The sequence below is a fragment of the Toxorhynchites rutilus genome, chromosome 3 (assembly GCF_029784135.1).
Source record: "Toxorhynchites rutilus septentrionalis strain SRP chromosome 3, ASM2978413v1, whole genome shotgun sequence".
In the NCBI taxonomy this organism is placed as follows: Eukaryota; Metazoa; Arthropoda; class Insecta; order Diptera; family Culicidae; genus Toxorhynchites; species Toxorhynchites rutilus.
The window spans coordinates 13,436,743-13,452,022 of NC_073746.1; the positions used below are offsets into that span (position 1 = coordinate 13,436,743).

The window sequence follows — 15,280 nt, forward strand, 5'->3', positions numbered from 1 at the left end:
GTTCGCTAAAGGATACGCATCTCTGACTGTTTTTGCGTTCAACTTTCTCGCATCTAAACAAAGCCTCATTTCTCCGCTCTCTTTTATGACCGGAACAACTTGTAAAGCCCAATCGGAGGTGGACGGCTCTATTATCCCCAGATCAAGCAATCTGTTAATTTCTATATTCACTTTCTTTTGAATCGTGGGGACCAAGGATGTGGGTTAAGATGCACTGGATTGTTATCCAATAATTTAATTTCGTGTTCCATCACATTACACGCTTCCAGCATCCCCGGCTCCGAAATTTTGAATAGCTGCTTTGTTGTCCCCTTTGTTGACCCTATAACATTCACTTTCTTTGTATTTGTATTTTTATTCATATTGCTTTCACCAATTGTCAGCTTGATATCGAACATCTCAAAAAAATCCATTCCCAGAATACAACTATTATCAAGTTCAGGCACTACAAGACACGAGAGAATTTTTGTTGTTTGGTTCACAGTGAAAGGAATGTCTACACGTCCCCTTATATGCATTGGTTCACCGCTAGCAGTGGTAACCCCGATGTATTTTTCGTTTGGTTGAATTGGTAGAAAACTTGTCAAGTTCCCAAACTGTTCCCCAACTATCGACACATTACTACCACTATCCAACAATCCATGGAGTTGTAAACCCAGCACACTAAATTTCAAAAAATATCTTCTATCTCCCTCTAAGTTTAATAACACCGATCGGATATTGTGGACATGTGTTGATGTGTTCGTGTTTTCCGAATGTATTCCCTTCACCAATGTCTTAAACATATCGATATCATTTGGCTTTTTACCTGTTTTTGGAGGTTTCACGGATGGGAAAATGCCCTCCTTCAATTTTCCCTTCTCGCGTTTTTTTCTTCACAGAATGGAAGCTCTTCATAGTGGAATTCCGGTAGACCACAAATGCAGCAAAAAACATTACGTCGTCCATAACACTTTGTGAAATGATGGCCAATTTTACGGCAGTTAAAACAAACATTACGGCTCGGTAACCTATATGACCTACAAATCTCATCTGAGGATAAATTTCTCCATGAGAAATTTGGTCTGTTACCCGTTTCTTCAAATTGATAACAACCATCACTATTCAACCGATATGTGTTGTTATTCACTTCCTGACGATTTATTTGCTGTGACTCGTTATTCTGAGTATTCCTAATTCTCGTGTTACTTTCCCTCGCCATGTCATGAGACTGCCTATCTGAGTGGTAATGTAGTGAGTTACCAATCTGGTTCAAATCACTCTCCCAATCATTTAGCTCGTTAATCTTTTGATTTTCAAAAGAAAGTACAAAACGGTTCATTAACGCCTCGTTATTATCATCTATTCTCGCACACAAATCTTCTAATCTCCGCAGATTTTTCACATCTATTAGAGCCAATTTATCTCTGTATGCAGCTCTCATCGTGTGCCATATTACATCAAATTTGTCCTCTTCTGGTAGTGGAACAGTTCGGCATAGGAAAAATTGTTCCATTCTTACCAGAAAATTCACAAACGTCTCGTTTTTACCTTGATACATTGAAAACGCTTTCACCTTTATGTAATGATCAATATTTTTCGGTAGGAAATGATTTCTTAATGCTTGAACGAAGTAATCCCAATCTCGAAGACGCAAAATAGGCCATTTAGCAACAAACCAATCCTGAGCTGGCCCGATCAGCAACAGGTGTGCTGACTCGAAGAGATCTGACTTAGTCATCTTCTCTGAGTCTTCTATTTAAACATGATTGTGGAAACACATAAATTAATTTCCGCGTGCTGAATCAAAAAAATTCAGAAAACCACCCGGCATAAATTCTGATGATTGATAATGGTCCTTTTGTTACCTTTGTCATCCCGAAGAATTATTTCTCATTGCACCTATTAGTGGATTTATGTTTATATCCTTGGATGCAAAAATAATATCTCGGTAGTTTTATCAAAAAACGTTGTCTCGGCCAATTATCCTAAAGGCATTTTATTTGACTACTGCTGGTTATTCTGTTTTTTAAGTTCAGCATATTCTAAGCATCTTCTATGTTGGATTTCAGCATATAATATTTGTTGTATATTATATTATTAGAATTAATATTAGTTTTAGTTTGTGTACAATTACAAATTAAATTCGTTTATTTTTCTGCTTTCCGTCTATTCAGAAAATGCACACTATAAAATGTCCCATGGTAGTTATGCAATTGTGTGGACAACTGCAAAATCAATTGAGTTGAAGAGCTGTTCCAAATGAGCAGCTCACTTGTGTGAGCTGAACGGCTCTGAGCCGCTCACCATGATGAGCTGATTTGCCCATCTCTAATTTGCATTGCCGGTTTCCCCAAGGGTTGGTAATGATGGCTGTGTTGGGGAAACCGTAAATCGGGCCAAACAAAACGAGGTACAGGGAAACTTCGATATAACGTACCCTCGTTATAACGTACCCTCGATATAACGTCACTCGATATAACGTACATTTTACCTCGATATAACGTACACATTTCCAAAGTGTAAAGGAATTTTTTTTTAATATTTTTTTTCTGATAGAACAATGAATTATCTGTATTGTGATGCTAAAACAAGTTTTGTACCTTCAATCAATCCCGAAATACAGCTGGTTTTGTGATTCCGGATTCCGGTTTTATTCAACAGTACGAAAGGGAACATCATGAGAAAGGCTGGCTTCGTCTTCTGGTTGAAGTTATTCATTAACTTTACTAAAACAGCAACACAATAATGTATTATAGACTACGTTTGTGAGTACTTTATTATGCTTCGATATAACGTACAATTCGATACAACGTACAATTTTGAAATTCAAATGTACGTTATATCGAAGTTTACCTGTACTTAGGACGTTTAGATAACGCTTAACATTTTACAGTTATTCAATTGTTTATCTAATGAAAAATAACATTTTATTAATTGCGATGGATGCGTAGAAATATTCTCTGTCAATTGATGCAAACATCTTTCCGGTCCAGTAAGAAATGTTCGAATTATAAGCATTCGAAATCATTCATTTTTCCCCGCATGTTCTGTGTTTAGGTTCTCATTTTATCTCCCATATACTTCGGTTAGACGTAGTCCCACGTCAAAATCAGCTGTTTCTGGGTCTGTTTATTCCTTTCTCATAATTAACCAACATTTTGCCATTTCATCATGAGTAGAACTTAACCTGTAAATTGTACCGATTTTTTACGAAAACACAGGTTCAGTTCAAGAAAACGATTCGCTAATTTCACAAAAAACGCGATGAAGCTCATTGTTGCTTGAATAAAAACAACAGTAAACAAAACTGCGGTATTTGGAGTAAAGAGAATTCTTTTGCCATTATCGAAACACCGTTGTATTTAAAAAAAATCACTGTTTCATGCGCTTCATGGACCGATGGATTCTTTAGTTTGTATTTTTATCAAGAAAGATACCGCCAAGAACGTAACTATTAATGGTAAATTCTGAAGAGTCATGATCACCGACTTTTGATACCACATTTGAGAGTGTCCCTTGAACAAGATGGTGCGACATGCCACACCGCTCGTCCCACAATTGATCAAACAAAAGAAACGTTCAGTGAACCAATAATTTCTTGTAATGACCCATCATTGGGTTAGTTTTCTAGAGATGTGTGGAGTCTCTTACTTACGCCAATAAGTTATTCGACCTAAATTGTTGCTAAAAATGATCTAAAGCTAGACTTTTGGATTGGACTTCCTCCGTCCCAGTCCAAGAAGCCATATGGCGGATCTAGCTGTACAAACTAATAAAATACTACATGGGCTGAAAAGTCCCTGGATGTTTATGAAAACAATGTTTTTTTTAGCAAATCTGTGGGAGCAGCAACAGCAGCAGCAAGCTTCGGGAGTCAATCCAATCGGACAGGGCCAGAATGGCCATGCTGCTGCCTTCGACAAGCTGAACCACCCAATCGCAGTGGCCAAATTGGAACGCATGGGAGTTTGCGGTAATCTGCTGCAATGGTTTCGATCTTACCTGACTGGTAGTGATCCCCGATAATCGTTCGATTAATCGATTATTCGAATACTTCCTAGAGAAATCGATTATTAGTCGAACGAATACGGCGCAACCAATAATCGAAACGAACGAATAATTTACGTCGATTAATCGATCCAAACCCAGAGCGAAAAAAAACGTACGACTGCCGCGGTTTTATCCTGAAAATCAATCATTATTTTTTACGCTCACCTAAACTCGTAAACGAACTTCAACGCCATCAACGCATCGTTTACGAGTTAGGGGAGCGTAAAAGATATAAATTGATTTTCAGACGGAATGGACACTTTTTTGATTCCTGGATGGCTCTCTAGCAAATGAGAAATATTAGTCTAACTAATTATTCCTCTTAGTGTAACGATTAATCGATTAATCGATTATTTGGGGCGATTAATCGTATCGAATAACAAACTGCTGAAAAGTATTCGATTAGCTGATGAACGATTAATTTCAAAAATCGGGGATCACTACTGACTGGCAGAACAAACTGCGTGAAGATTGGCGAACGTCCATCCCCACTCTACATTGTTGTGTCGAACAAATGGTGTCGACAACGATGCCGATATCGTGCCATTTTGCAATGATTCTGTCGACCTACCCTTCGTATTCGACAACCAATTACGAGCCAAGGATGTGCCAATCTGGCACCACGTCGACCGATCGCAGCACTGCTTGAATCTTATTATAGCTTTGTTTGTGATCAAGAAAATTAAAATAAAAAGTGCAGAAAAGCGTTCTTTATAATCATTTTATTATACGCATAAGACGATAAGACGATAAGCTGATCATTCAACTCTGGTAATACCATCATCATTCGAAGCATCCTCCTCATTCAATTCGTTAACATCACCGGCCATGATTTTCATACGTTATAATGAGGGAGAAAGAGCGTCAGCAACAGCTGAAATAAAATAAATTTTAAAGCCTAATCTTCTATCGTCTTCGCTAGTAATACCATTCTATTTATCCTCCTCAGTTTAGCCGTAATATATCGTAATTAATCGTTTCATCTTATTCACATCCTCGCTAATCATTCTTCAATCACTGGTGTTCCAGCTGCATGTTCTCCAGGACGGGTTTGGTGCATGAAATTTGTGCCGCAACAGCTGACATAAGATGAAGTTTACTTTTGAGAATAATGAAAATATAAGCCTACCGTGTTAGCAAGTCATTTGATTTGGGAAATTACCTTTTGCTGTTGTAACCATTCAACCACTGCTTCAATGTTTTGTTTTTAAATGTAGCACTCGCTTTCGTGTTTTAAATGACAGCTTAGCGAGAAAGAGAGAAAGCAAAGCTACAGTGATCGCTCTGTTCAAGTTATCTTGTAGAATTATAACTGGAACTATAGACATTGTTGCCTGCGGGAGGCAAGGTGAGGTAATATTCCAGCACTTTTGTAGCACTTTTCGTCGCTCGGCCGACATGGTGTCCATAACTGCTCGAAAATATAGGAATCTGGGTCCTCATATTTTGCATAGTTTTCTGGTATACCATATGGCAGCCATCTCGGTCCGCTTCTTTTTCTATGTCACTTCAACGATTGCAATAATTTACTAAATGGTCCACAAGGATCACATCGCATATATCGTTAACAAGGCATCGAGACAATTAGGTTTTATTCTTCGAACGACGGAAGCATTCACAAACATTTACTGTCCTTATATAGAAGAATAGGTATATAAAGGGTGTGTCACATCAAATTGCATCAGAAACTCGCCCAGTAGACCGATCCTTTTGAAAATTTTAGACAGTAGAATAAAAACTATTAAACAACTTTTGGCATTCTCCATTTTTCATACTTCTTCCGTATGCTCGCACCTTCCTCTTTACCCCGTCCATAAGGTTCTGTACAACGTCAGGATGTAGTTTTTTTTGAACAGAAATCCATTTTCTCTTGAAGTCCGCCTCCGATTTGACAACTTTTGGGTTCTTCCGGAGGGCCTGCTTCATAATCGCCCAATATTTCTCTATTGGGCGAAGCTCCGGCGCGTTGGGCGGGTTCATTTCCTTTGGCACGAAGGTGACCCCGTTGGCTTCGTACCACTCCAACACGTCCTTTGAATAGTGGCACGAAGCGAGATCCGGCCAGAAGATGGTCGGGCCCTCGTGCTGCTTCAATAGTGGTAGTAAGCGCTTCTGTAGGCACTCCTTAAGGTAAACCTGCCCGTTTACCGTGCCGGTCATCACGAAGGGGGCGCTCCGCTTTCCGCAAGAGCAGATCGCTTGCCACACCATGTACTTTTTGGCAAACTTGGATAGTTTCGGCTTGCGAATCTCCTCCGGAACGCTGAATTTGTCCTCTGCGGAGAAGAACAACAGGCCCGGCAGCTGACGAAAGTCCGCTTTGACGTAGGTTTCGTTGTCCATTACCAGGCAATGCGGCTTCGTCAGCATTTCGGTGTACAGCTTCCGGGCTCGCGTCTTCCCCATCATGTTTTGCCTTTCGTCGCGGTTAGGAGCCTTCTGAACCTTGTATGTACGCAGGCCCTCCCGCTGCTTGGTCCGCTGGACGAATGAACTTGACAAATTCAGCTTATTGGCGACATCCCGGACCGAACTTCTCGGATCACGTCTAAACTGCTTAACTACGCGCTTGTGATCTTTTTCACTGACGGAGCATCCATTTTTGCCGTTCTTCACCTTCCGGTCGATGGTTAGGTTCTCGAAGTATCGTTTTAGTACTCTGCTGACCGTGGATTGGACGATTCCCAGCATCTTACCGATGTCCCGATGTGACAGCTACGGATTCTCGAAATGAGTGCGCAGGATTAATTCACGACGCTCTTTTTCGTTCGACGACATTTTTCCAAATTTACGAAAAATTTACAGTGAAGCATGGCCAACGTGATCTATACACTCTTATCTGATTATAAGCGAAAGCTGAAGATATAATTCCTAAAAATTAAATTTCTACAGCGTTTTTTCCGTGATGCAATTTGATGTGACACACCCTTTATGGGAAAGTAGGGAATTCTTTCTTCCAATTTTCCATCAATTTGAACTTTATAGGAGCTGAAAAGCCGTAATGTGTAGCATATAAACAATTGCTGAGGATATTCCTTATCATTGTGTGTATTTGGAATCAAAATCCATTCATTAATTGAGGAGGTATTAGCGTTCAAACACTGAACACTTTTTCACACCGAAATATTTAAATGGGCCCTTATATTGAAAGGTTAGACGCAGTCCTACGTCAAAATACAACCAAAATCAAAACAAAAGCCGAGACACAAAACCCAATGAACCGTCCGTCTCCGTCAATTATTCTTTTCTACAAATCCTGCCGGTCGTTTTCGTTGAACGTATGCTGACGGGTCGTTACGTTGCCGGTGTGTGTGAATGTTTTCATAAGAATTGTATGGTAGAATAAGGGACGTAACGGAACGTGACGGGACGTGAACGTGCCGTTGATGGTGTATGTCAATCGCACTTAAGACAACTAACGGAGGGATCAGTCAATGGTTTTCTCTCTACGATTATATCATTACGAACCTCTTAGCGTATTATTTTATACGTGACACATCACATGATTTCACTTCTCTGCTGAGTGTTCTAGCGCCCTTTGTTATGCAAGTACACCACGAGTGAGACTCGATATTGTACGCGAAGGAGTCAAGCCTCCTACAGAAGAATGGTGTTTCATTAGAAAAAAGCGATAATTTTTTTTTCAAAACATACGGACATCATTTATTTTGTTTTGGTCATCATCAACATTGGCAGTAAAAAAACATAAACAGGTGACATGAACTCATTGTTGACGTGGGACTAAGAATTTTGAATTAAATTGATCGCTTGTTTACTAGTACCTATTTTCATTTTTTTTTTCGTTGCATGGCTCATTTAAAATATTGTAGAGTATAGAAGTGACAACGTAAGACAAAGTTGTAAAGTAGTCATACCTCAAAACAGTCTGTTACCCCTATTCTGTATTTCGATCGATTCGAAATATTTCGAACGACTTGAGAAAATCCCATTGCATTTCGTTCGATCTGTTTCTTTTCTAACATTAATTAGGCAAAAAGTTCGAAATAGAGAAAGCGAAATTATAACTCGAACGAAATGGAAATCCGACGGAATGCAGAATAGGGGTGTGTATTAGGTGCTAAAGAATGAAACCACTCAAAGATTGTCCGTCGGAATCAGATGAAGTGGGGGAAGTTCAACCAAACTCGTTACGGTTAGCTCCAGCTGTTCTGTCCGTGATTCGGCTGATGCTTCGAAAGGTGTATTTCCGTCGAAACTTCGGTCCGAAAGTTCATTTGCTTTGCAAGTTTTGTTGCTCCTTGGCAGGATCTTCAAGGGAGGTGGTTCACTCGGCGAGTGAAAATAAGCCCTCACTAATCGCGCACTTTGTGGTGCAACTACATCATCCGAGGTCGACGATGTCGCTGGGACACCTGTCACTTCCAGTATCGTTTCCTGACTCGCGGATTGTTGGTTAGCTTCGATGGGTTTCGCCAGTGGCGATTTCCTGCCTTGGAGCGACACGAATTTGCTGCACCTACAAACGCAAAATTCGTGTTATAACAAATCAATCACTCGCGGTGCTTCACAGCACCTACTTCGGTTGCAGTTGTTCCAACTTAGGTATATTGGTCGCGTGTGTTTGGCCACCGGACGCTTCCAACGCAGCCAATTCTTTTGGGTGAGCTTTCTTCTTGTGACTCCGACAGTTGGACCCATTTGCGAACGTCTTTTCACAAAACGGACATTGATAGGGACGTAAGCCAGTGTGGAGAATAAGATGTGTCTTGAGTGCTTTCGAACGCTTGTACTCGTTACCGCAGTACTGGCACTTAAATTTCTTCTGGTCCGAGTGCACAACCATGTGCATCTTAAGCGTTCGCTTGGTATTCAACTGTAGCCCACAATGTGAACAAACATACAGCGTGTCATTGTGAATATCTTCGTGAGTCTGAAAGAAAGGTAAAGTGAGATCGGTTCTTCAGCTCAATCATATCACGGACCCTAAGAGTGGGTAAATTTTTGAACTTTTTAGGACAATGAGAGCACTGAAACGGGGTCTCATTACTGTGGACCTTCTTGTGGTCTCTAAGTGCACCGCTGGATGCGCAAGCCTTTCCGCATTCCTCACAAATAAATGGTCGTTCTCCAATGTGGACTGCTTTTATATGAGCTTGAACGTTAACTAGTTTGCTAAATCTGAAAAGAAGCCGATGCATTGCATACTTATTAACTGTATAAATATTTATAAGACCTACTTCTTATCACAATAACCGCAAGGGTGTATAAACTTCTGGTCATCCGGCAGATGTACCGATTCATGCAATTTAGCATTCTTCTTGGACAGAAACCGCTTCGGACATTTTGAACACGGATAGGTTAGCTGCTCGAACTCGGGATGTTGAGACTGTAAATGTTGAATATAAACTGGTTGGCTACGGAATGTCTTACTACACAGTTCACATGTCGTATATTTAATTGGGTCGTTTGTTTTTGCATTCGGTGTTTTTGCAAACGATTTCTTTCGGTCTTTCCGTTTGCTGCGTGAATATGAACAATCCTCGCCCTGCTCCTCCTTGATATCACCGTCAGATACTGTGTCATGGTCCCCATTATAGTCATCATCGGATTGCTGAACATCTTGTGTGAAATGAATTAACTTTGGATCATGAAATTGATCAAATTCCTCTTCGACAATATCCGCGACTCGATTATCACTACCATAATCGATTTCTATAAGCGGCTCCGACACAAGATGTTCATCCTGCGAGTCCTCTCCATGGTCATTCAGCCGACCCTTCGTTTCAATTTGCTGCACGCGCTCGATTTTCAGTCCCACTAGATCATTTGTATCCATTTCTTGCTCAATCAGTGGATCCAATACTGGCGCAACATATTTCTTGTCCTGGTTGTCTTCGGAGCCCGCCGCCGCAAATAGCGAATCGCTTAGAAATCGAAATCTCAAATCCTGAATGTCACTGTCTAGCAGTTCATCGTCGCTAGTGGCGCATAGTTCCAACAGCATTTTGCTCGTTTGCATGCAGCGTTCCTTGAAGCGGTCCAACTTGTTTACGAAGCCATAGCATTCCTCGCAGATGCAATTGCACACCTCATTGAGGTGCTGAAGCTGAAATTTAACCGGATTATTTGAATGCAAAATAAACAAAGATTAGCTACGGGATACCGAGAAGTGGAAATGCCTCAGCGTAATCTCATTGAGCTCTTCGAGAGATTCCAACTTGAAGACGGCGCATTCGTTCGCACACAAACGGCACCAATTCCGCCAATTGCTTAACATCGCTATAGAGATTCTTTTCTGTTCCGTTAGTTACTCAAACTGTTGCTTAATTTAGAGTTTCAACAAAACAATTTATAATGTAGACAAATGCTCAATTAAGTAAATACAGCTGTTTACATTCAGTTTTCGTGTATGTCGTTCAGCATTTATTCGACGTCATAACAAAACAGCATTGACCGTTCAAGTTGCCAAACTTACGAAAACAATAAACTTTTAACGCAACTAGAATACATCTCCATTTTAGGAAGTTAATATTTGACGTAGGACTACATCTTTCATTAAGGGCACGATAGATACAATACGGTAGCGCGACTTATGAGAAAGGCCTTTCAGCCATCTTGGATTTTGTATGTAAACAATCTGCAATATTTTGCAATATCTTTTTTTTTGCTCTTTGTGTGTGGAATTGTTTTGGTGGGAATAAGAGCATTGAAAAGTTGAAAGGTAAGTCTTTTACGGTTAAAGTTAGTTTTGTAATATACTCTATCTTATTATATGTTTCAGCTCAAGAGAATAAATCGACTTGCGGTGTCGGTCGGTGATGGAGATATTTTTCCCGCGTTTTGCGGATAGAGACGTCGGTTAATTGTTCGAATGTAAGGTTTCTGGAATTTCAAGTTTTCCTATAACTAATATTCTTTGTTTCTGTGTTCTTGGTTAACAAAAACTTAATGCCTGTTTTTGATTGGGCATACAAAGATGATATAAAAGGATTTCTAGGAACTTCCTGCGACTCATTCCTCAATCGATAGTTGAAAGAGCCGGACGCTTATTGTTCGCGTCTCTGCTACAAATCGAAGCTGGTGAAGTTTTTTTTCCCTCCGCCAAAGTGCCTTTGGTTTTTTTTTCTTTGACCGTTCGTGGCAAGATAAGTGCCGTTAATACCCGGAACAGCGAGGAAGCAGCACCTCTCCGGCAACGCCGGACCGGCGATCTGTGAATTGGTTCCAGCGGCATCGATTTCATCATAGAGAAGTATAATCAACAACAACTTTTGTCGTCACGCTATTGTGTTTACCTCGTAGCGTGCGGTGTTGTATAGCTTCGAATAGGGGTGTTCAAGGTTGTTCGGACACCGCAAATTAGTATTTTGTTTTTTTTTTGAAGAATTTTTTTTTTTTTTGAGATATATATATATTTATATATTTTTCTTAAATTTAAGTTAATTATTAGTCTAAGTTAGTTTTAAGTTGAGTTTTTGAGCGCGCGTGCGTGTGTGTGTGTGTGTGTTTTTTTTTCACACCGTTTGCGCAACCGTTATGACATCTACCGATGCCATTGTTGCGCGGACGCGCTATTATCAATCGACCTCAAAGGGACCATGGGTTGTTTTCTTTCGGCCCAAGGGAAAATCGTTGAGAACTCTTGATATTTCAAGAGATTTGCTGCGTCAATTTTCGGGCGTCTCGATACATAAAGAGAGACCGGATAAACTGCGTGTAGAAGCACTGACTTTTGATGTGGCCAACAAGATTGTTGACCACGAAGCTTTTAACAGGGAATATCACATCTACATCCCTTCTCGAGAGGTGGAGATAGAAGGCGTAGTAACCGACGCGAGTCTGAGTGTCGATGAATTGAAAAAAGCTACGGGTTCTTTCAAAAACTCGATGATAGGTGATCTTGTAAAGATCCTGGATGTTAGAAACCTGCATTCAGCATCTTTGGAAGAAAACAAAAAAGTTTATAAGCCCTCGCACTCTTTTCGGATTACTTTCGCAGGTTCTGTTCTCCCAAACTATGTGAAAGTAGAAAAAAAAATTTTCCCAGTGCGCCTGTTTGTACCACGGGTTTATAATTGTACCAACTGTAAAAAGTTGGGACACTCGTTTAGCCACTGCGGCAACAAATTTCGTTGCGGTAAATGTGGCAAGAAACATAGTGAGGATTCTTGCACACAAACAGTGGAAAAATGTATCCACTGTGGCGAGAATCCTCACCCTCTACAGGAGTGCCCGAGGTACAAACAGCACTCCGATAAAGTGAAGCGTTCTATCGCTAGACGCTCCAAGCGGACTTATGCTGAAATGCTAAAGACCGCATCAGCCGCTCAAGATGAAAACCAATTTTCGGTTTTGTCATCTCAAGAATCGGACTCTGATTCTGATGAGGGTCATATTACGGCTGCACCAGAATCTTCAATAAAGGATGAATCATCAAAAAGACAGCTCTCTTCACCAACGGTGCACCGTAAGAAACCTAAAGTGACCCTCGGAAGATTGTCTAATTCCAAGGGTAATAGTAATAAAAAAACGAATCCGAAGGATCCTTCTCAGCCAATTCCTGGTTGCAGCAAGGATTTTACGTCATTACCCAGAGAAGAGAGAAATAAAAACGCTGCTCCTCGAACTTCTCGTAGAAAATTCGCGTCTAATCGAGGATTGATAGGTTTTTCGGACATTGTGGACTTCATACTAAACACGTTAAAAATTCAAGACCCCCTCAGAAGCTTTATTTCTGCCTTGCTTCCATCTTTAAAGTCTTATCTTAAGCAATTGACTGCTTCATGGCCCCTCCTTGCATCAATCATATCATTCGATGGATAATTCCCCTAGCGTAGTAGAAGATATGATCAATGTGCTACAATGGAACTGCCGTAGTCTAGTGCCAAAACTAGATTCGTTCAAATTTTTACTTCAAAATTATGATTGTGATATATTTGCCCTCTCTGAAACATGGTTTTCTTCTGACACTGAACTCAACTTCCACGATTTTAACATTATTCGCCTGGATAGAAATGATTCTTATGGAGGAGTACTTTTGGGGATCAAAAAGTGCTACTCTTTCTATAAAATTCCTCTCCCAGCTCTATCAGACGTCGAAATTGTCGCGTGTCAAATAACTGCAAAGAGTAAAGAACTTTGCATAGCTTCAGTATACGTTCCTCCAAATACTAACATTAGCCGTAGTCATCTTTGGAATCTAGTCTCGATTCTCTCATCCCCAGTTCTAATTCTGGGTGATATGAACTCTCATGGTACTGGGTGGGGTGATCCTTATGATGACGCCAGAGCGGCTATTTTTTACGATTTATGTGACGATTTCAACTTGACTATCTTGAACACTGGTGAAGCGACACGAATTCCAAAACCTCCGGCTCGAGAAAGTCGTCTCGACCTTTCTTTTTGCTCAAGCTCGTTATCATTGGATTGCCAGTGGAAGGTCATCAATGATCCCCATGGTAGCGATCACTTGCCAATCAGTATATCAATCAAGTGTAGCCCGCAATCCACTGAACCATCTCGAGTTCCATTTGATCTAACAAGGAACATCGACTGGCAAAAATTTGCAACGGCGGTAACAATCGGTGTCGAATCAATAGATATACTTCCACCATTGGAAGAATATCGATTCTTTGTCGATTTGATGTATAAAAGCTCACTGGAAGCACAAAAAAGAAAAGTTCCAAGTGCTCCGTTTAAAAGAAAACCAGCCACTCCTGGCTGGGACGATGAATGCACAAAACTGTATTTGAAAAAATCTGATGCTTTCAAAGCTTTTCGTAGACATGGAACATCCACACACTTCGAGGAATATTCAAAGCTTGAAATACAGCTGAAACAATTAATTAAAGCAAAAAAACGCGGTTACTGGCGCAATTTCATTGAAGGTCTTTCTCGTGAAACCTCAATACGTACCTTGTGGAGGGTAGCTCGCAACATGCGTAACCGCTCATCTACCAACGAGAGTGAAGAATACTCCAACCGATGGATATTCGATTTCGCGAAAAAGGTCTGTCCAGACTCAGTTCCAGCCCAACATACTCTTCGAGAAACGTCTCCGAGCAGTGGACCTCTGGACGGACCATTCTCAATGCTGGAATTTTCTATGGCTCTTCTTTCATCGAACAACTCTTCACCCGGAAGCGATATGATTAAATTCGTTCTTCTAAAAAATCTTCCCGATATCGCGAAAAGACGCTTGCTAGACTTATTCAATACCCTACTAGAAAACAATATTGTGCCACCCGAATGGAGACAGGTCAAAGTAATAGCAATTCAAAAGCCTGGCAAACCAGCGTCTGACCATAACTCATACCGTCCGATTGCTATGCTCTCGTGCATTAGAAAATTGTTGGAGAAAATGATCCTTCGAAGACTCGATCAATGGATCGAGACAAATAATTTGCTATCAAGTACACAATTTGGGTTTCGCAAGAGCAAAGGAACAAACGATTGTCTAGCGTTGCTTTCTACAGATATTCAACTGGCCTTTGCGCACAAGGAGCAATTGGCTTCAGTATTCTTGGATATTAAGGGAGCTTTTGATTCGGTTACCATAGAAATTCTGTCAGACAATCTGGACAGATGTGGACTTCCTGGAATTTTGAATAACTTTTTGTACAATTTGTTGTCAGAAAAGCGAATGAACTTCACCCTTGGACAACTGACAACTTCCAGAAATAGTTATATGGGTCTACCCCAAGGCTCATGTCTGAGCCCCCTTCTTTATAATTTTTATGTGAAAGATATTGACAGTTGTTTGGCAGAACAATGCACGCTTAGACAGCTTGCAGATGATGGTGTGGTTTCCGTCAGAGGTCTCCATGCCGAAAATTTGCAAAGACCATTGCAAAATTCCTTAGATAACTTGTCTTCTTGGGCAAGGAACTTAGGGATCGAATTCTCGCCGCAGAAAACCGAACTGGTAGTGTTTACTCGAAAGCGGTTCCCAGCCCAATTGCAACATAAGCTTTTGGGCAGAAGCATTACCCAATCATTGACTTTCAAGTACCTTGGTGTCTGGTTTGATTCAAAATGCACTTGGAATACCGACATTACGTATTTGAAGCAAAAATGTCAAAAGAGGGTCAACTTCCTCCGCTCGATTTGCGGCACGTGGTGGGGAGCTAATCCGGGAGATCTCATAACACTTTATAAAACAACTATTCTATCCATTCTGGAGTATGGCTCTTTTTGCTTTCTCTCAGCAGCTAAAAGTCACCTTCTAAAACTGGAACGAATTCAATATCATTGTCTGCGTATAGCTCTTGGCTGTATGCACTCAACG

General features: G+C 40.6%; 1 protein-coding gene and 1 long non-coding RNA gene across 3 annotated transcripts; both read right to left on the reverse strand.

Annotated features, from left to right (window-relative positions):
- Positions 1–4,817: 4,817 nt before the first annotated feature.
- Positions 4,818–5,325, reverse strand: LOC129774616 (uncharacterized). Its single transcript, XR_008742734.1, has 3 exons — positions 5,195–5,325; positions 4,961–5,111; positions 4,818–4,906 (listed from the first exon to the last, which is right to left on the reverse strand). It is a non-coding gene; the product is annotated as an uncharacterized LOC129774616 (long non-coding RNA).
- A 2,348-nt stretch (positions 5,326–7,673) lies between these two features.
- On the reverse strand, positions 7,674–10,423 carry LOC129776528 (zinc finger protein weckle-like). 2 transcript variants are annotated; one of them, XM_055782228.1, is made up of 5 exons: positions 10,157–10,423; positions 9,231–10,099; positions 8,976–9,171; positions 8,571–8,923; positions 7,674–8,509 (listed from the first exon to the last, which is right to left on the reverse strand). In XM_055782228.1, exons 1-5 carry the CDS (start codon positions 10,268–10,270, stop codon positions 8,128–8,130), a joined length of 1,914 nt encoding a protein of 637 aa, XP_055638203.1. In that variant the 5' UTR covers positions 10,271–10,423; the 3' UTR covers positions 7,674–8,127. The 2 variants fall into 2 exon arrangements, with proteins under 2 accessions (XP_055638203.1, XP_055638204.1); XM_055782229.1 differs by having other exon boundaries at positions 8,377–8,509; positions 8,567–8,923.
- Between the last annotated feature and the right edge of the window lie 4,857 nt (positions 10,424–15,280).

Excerpts from the sequence above, each read along its gene's own strand:
- LOC129776528 (XM_055782228.1), bottom strand. The coding sequence starts at position 10,270 with ATGTTAAGCAATTGGCGGAATTGGTGCCGTTTGTGTGCGAACGAATGC. Across the intron at positions 10,100-10,156 it reads TGAGGCATTTCCACTTCTCG|CTTCAGCACCTCAATGAGGT; the intron begins GTATCCCGTAGC and ends GTTAAATTTCAG. Across the intron at positions 8,924-8,975 it reads AAAATTTACCCACTCTTAGG|ACTCACGAAGATATTCACAA; the intron begins GTCCGTGATATG and ends CCTTTCTTTCAG.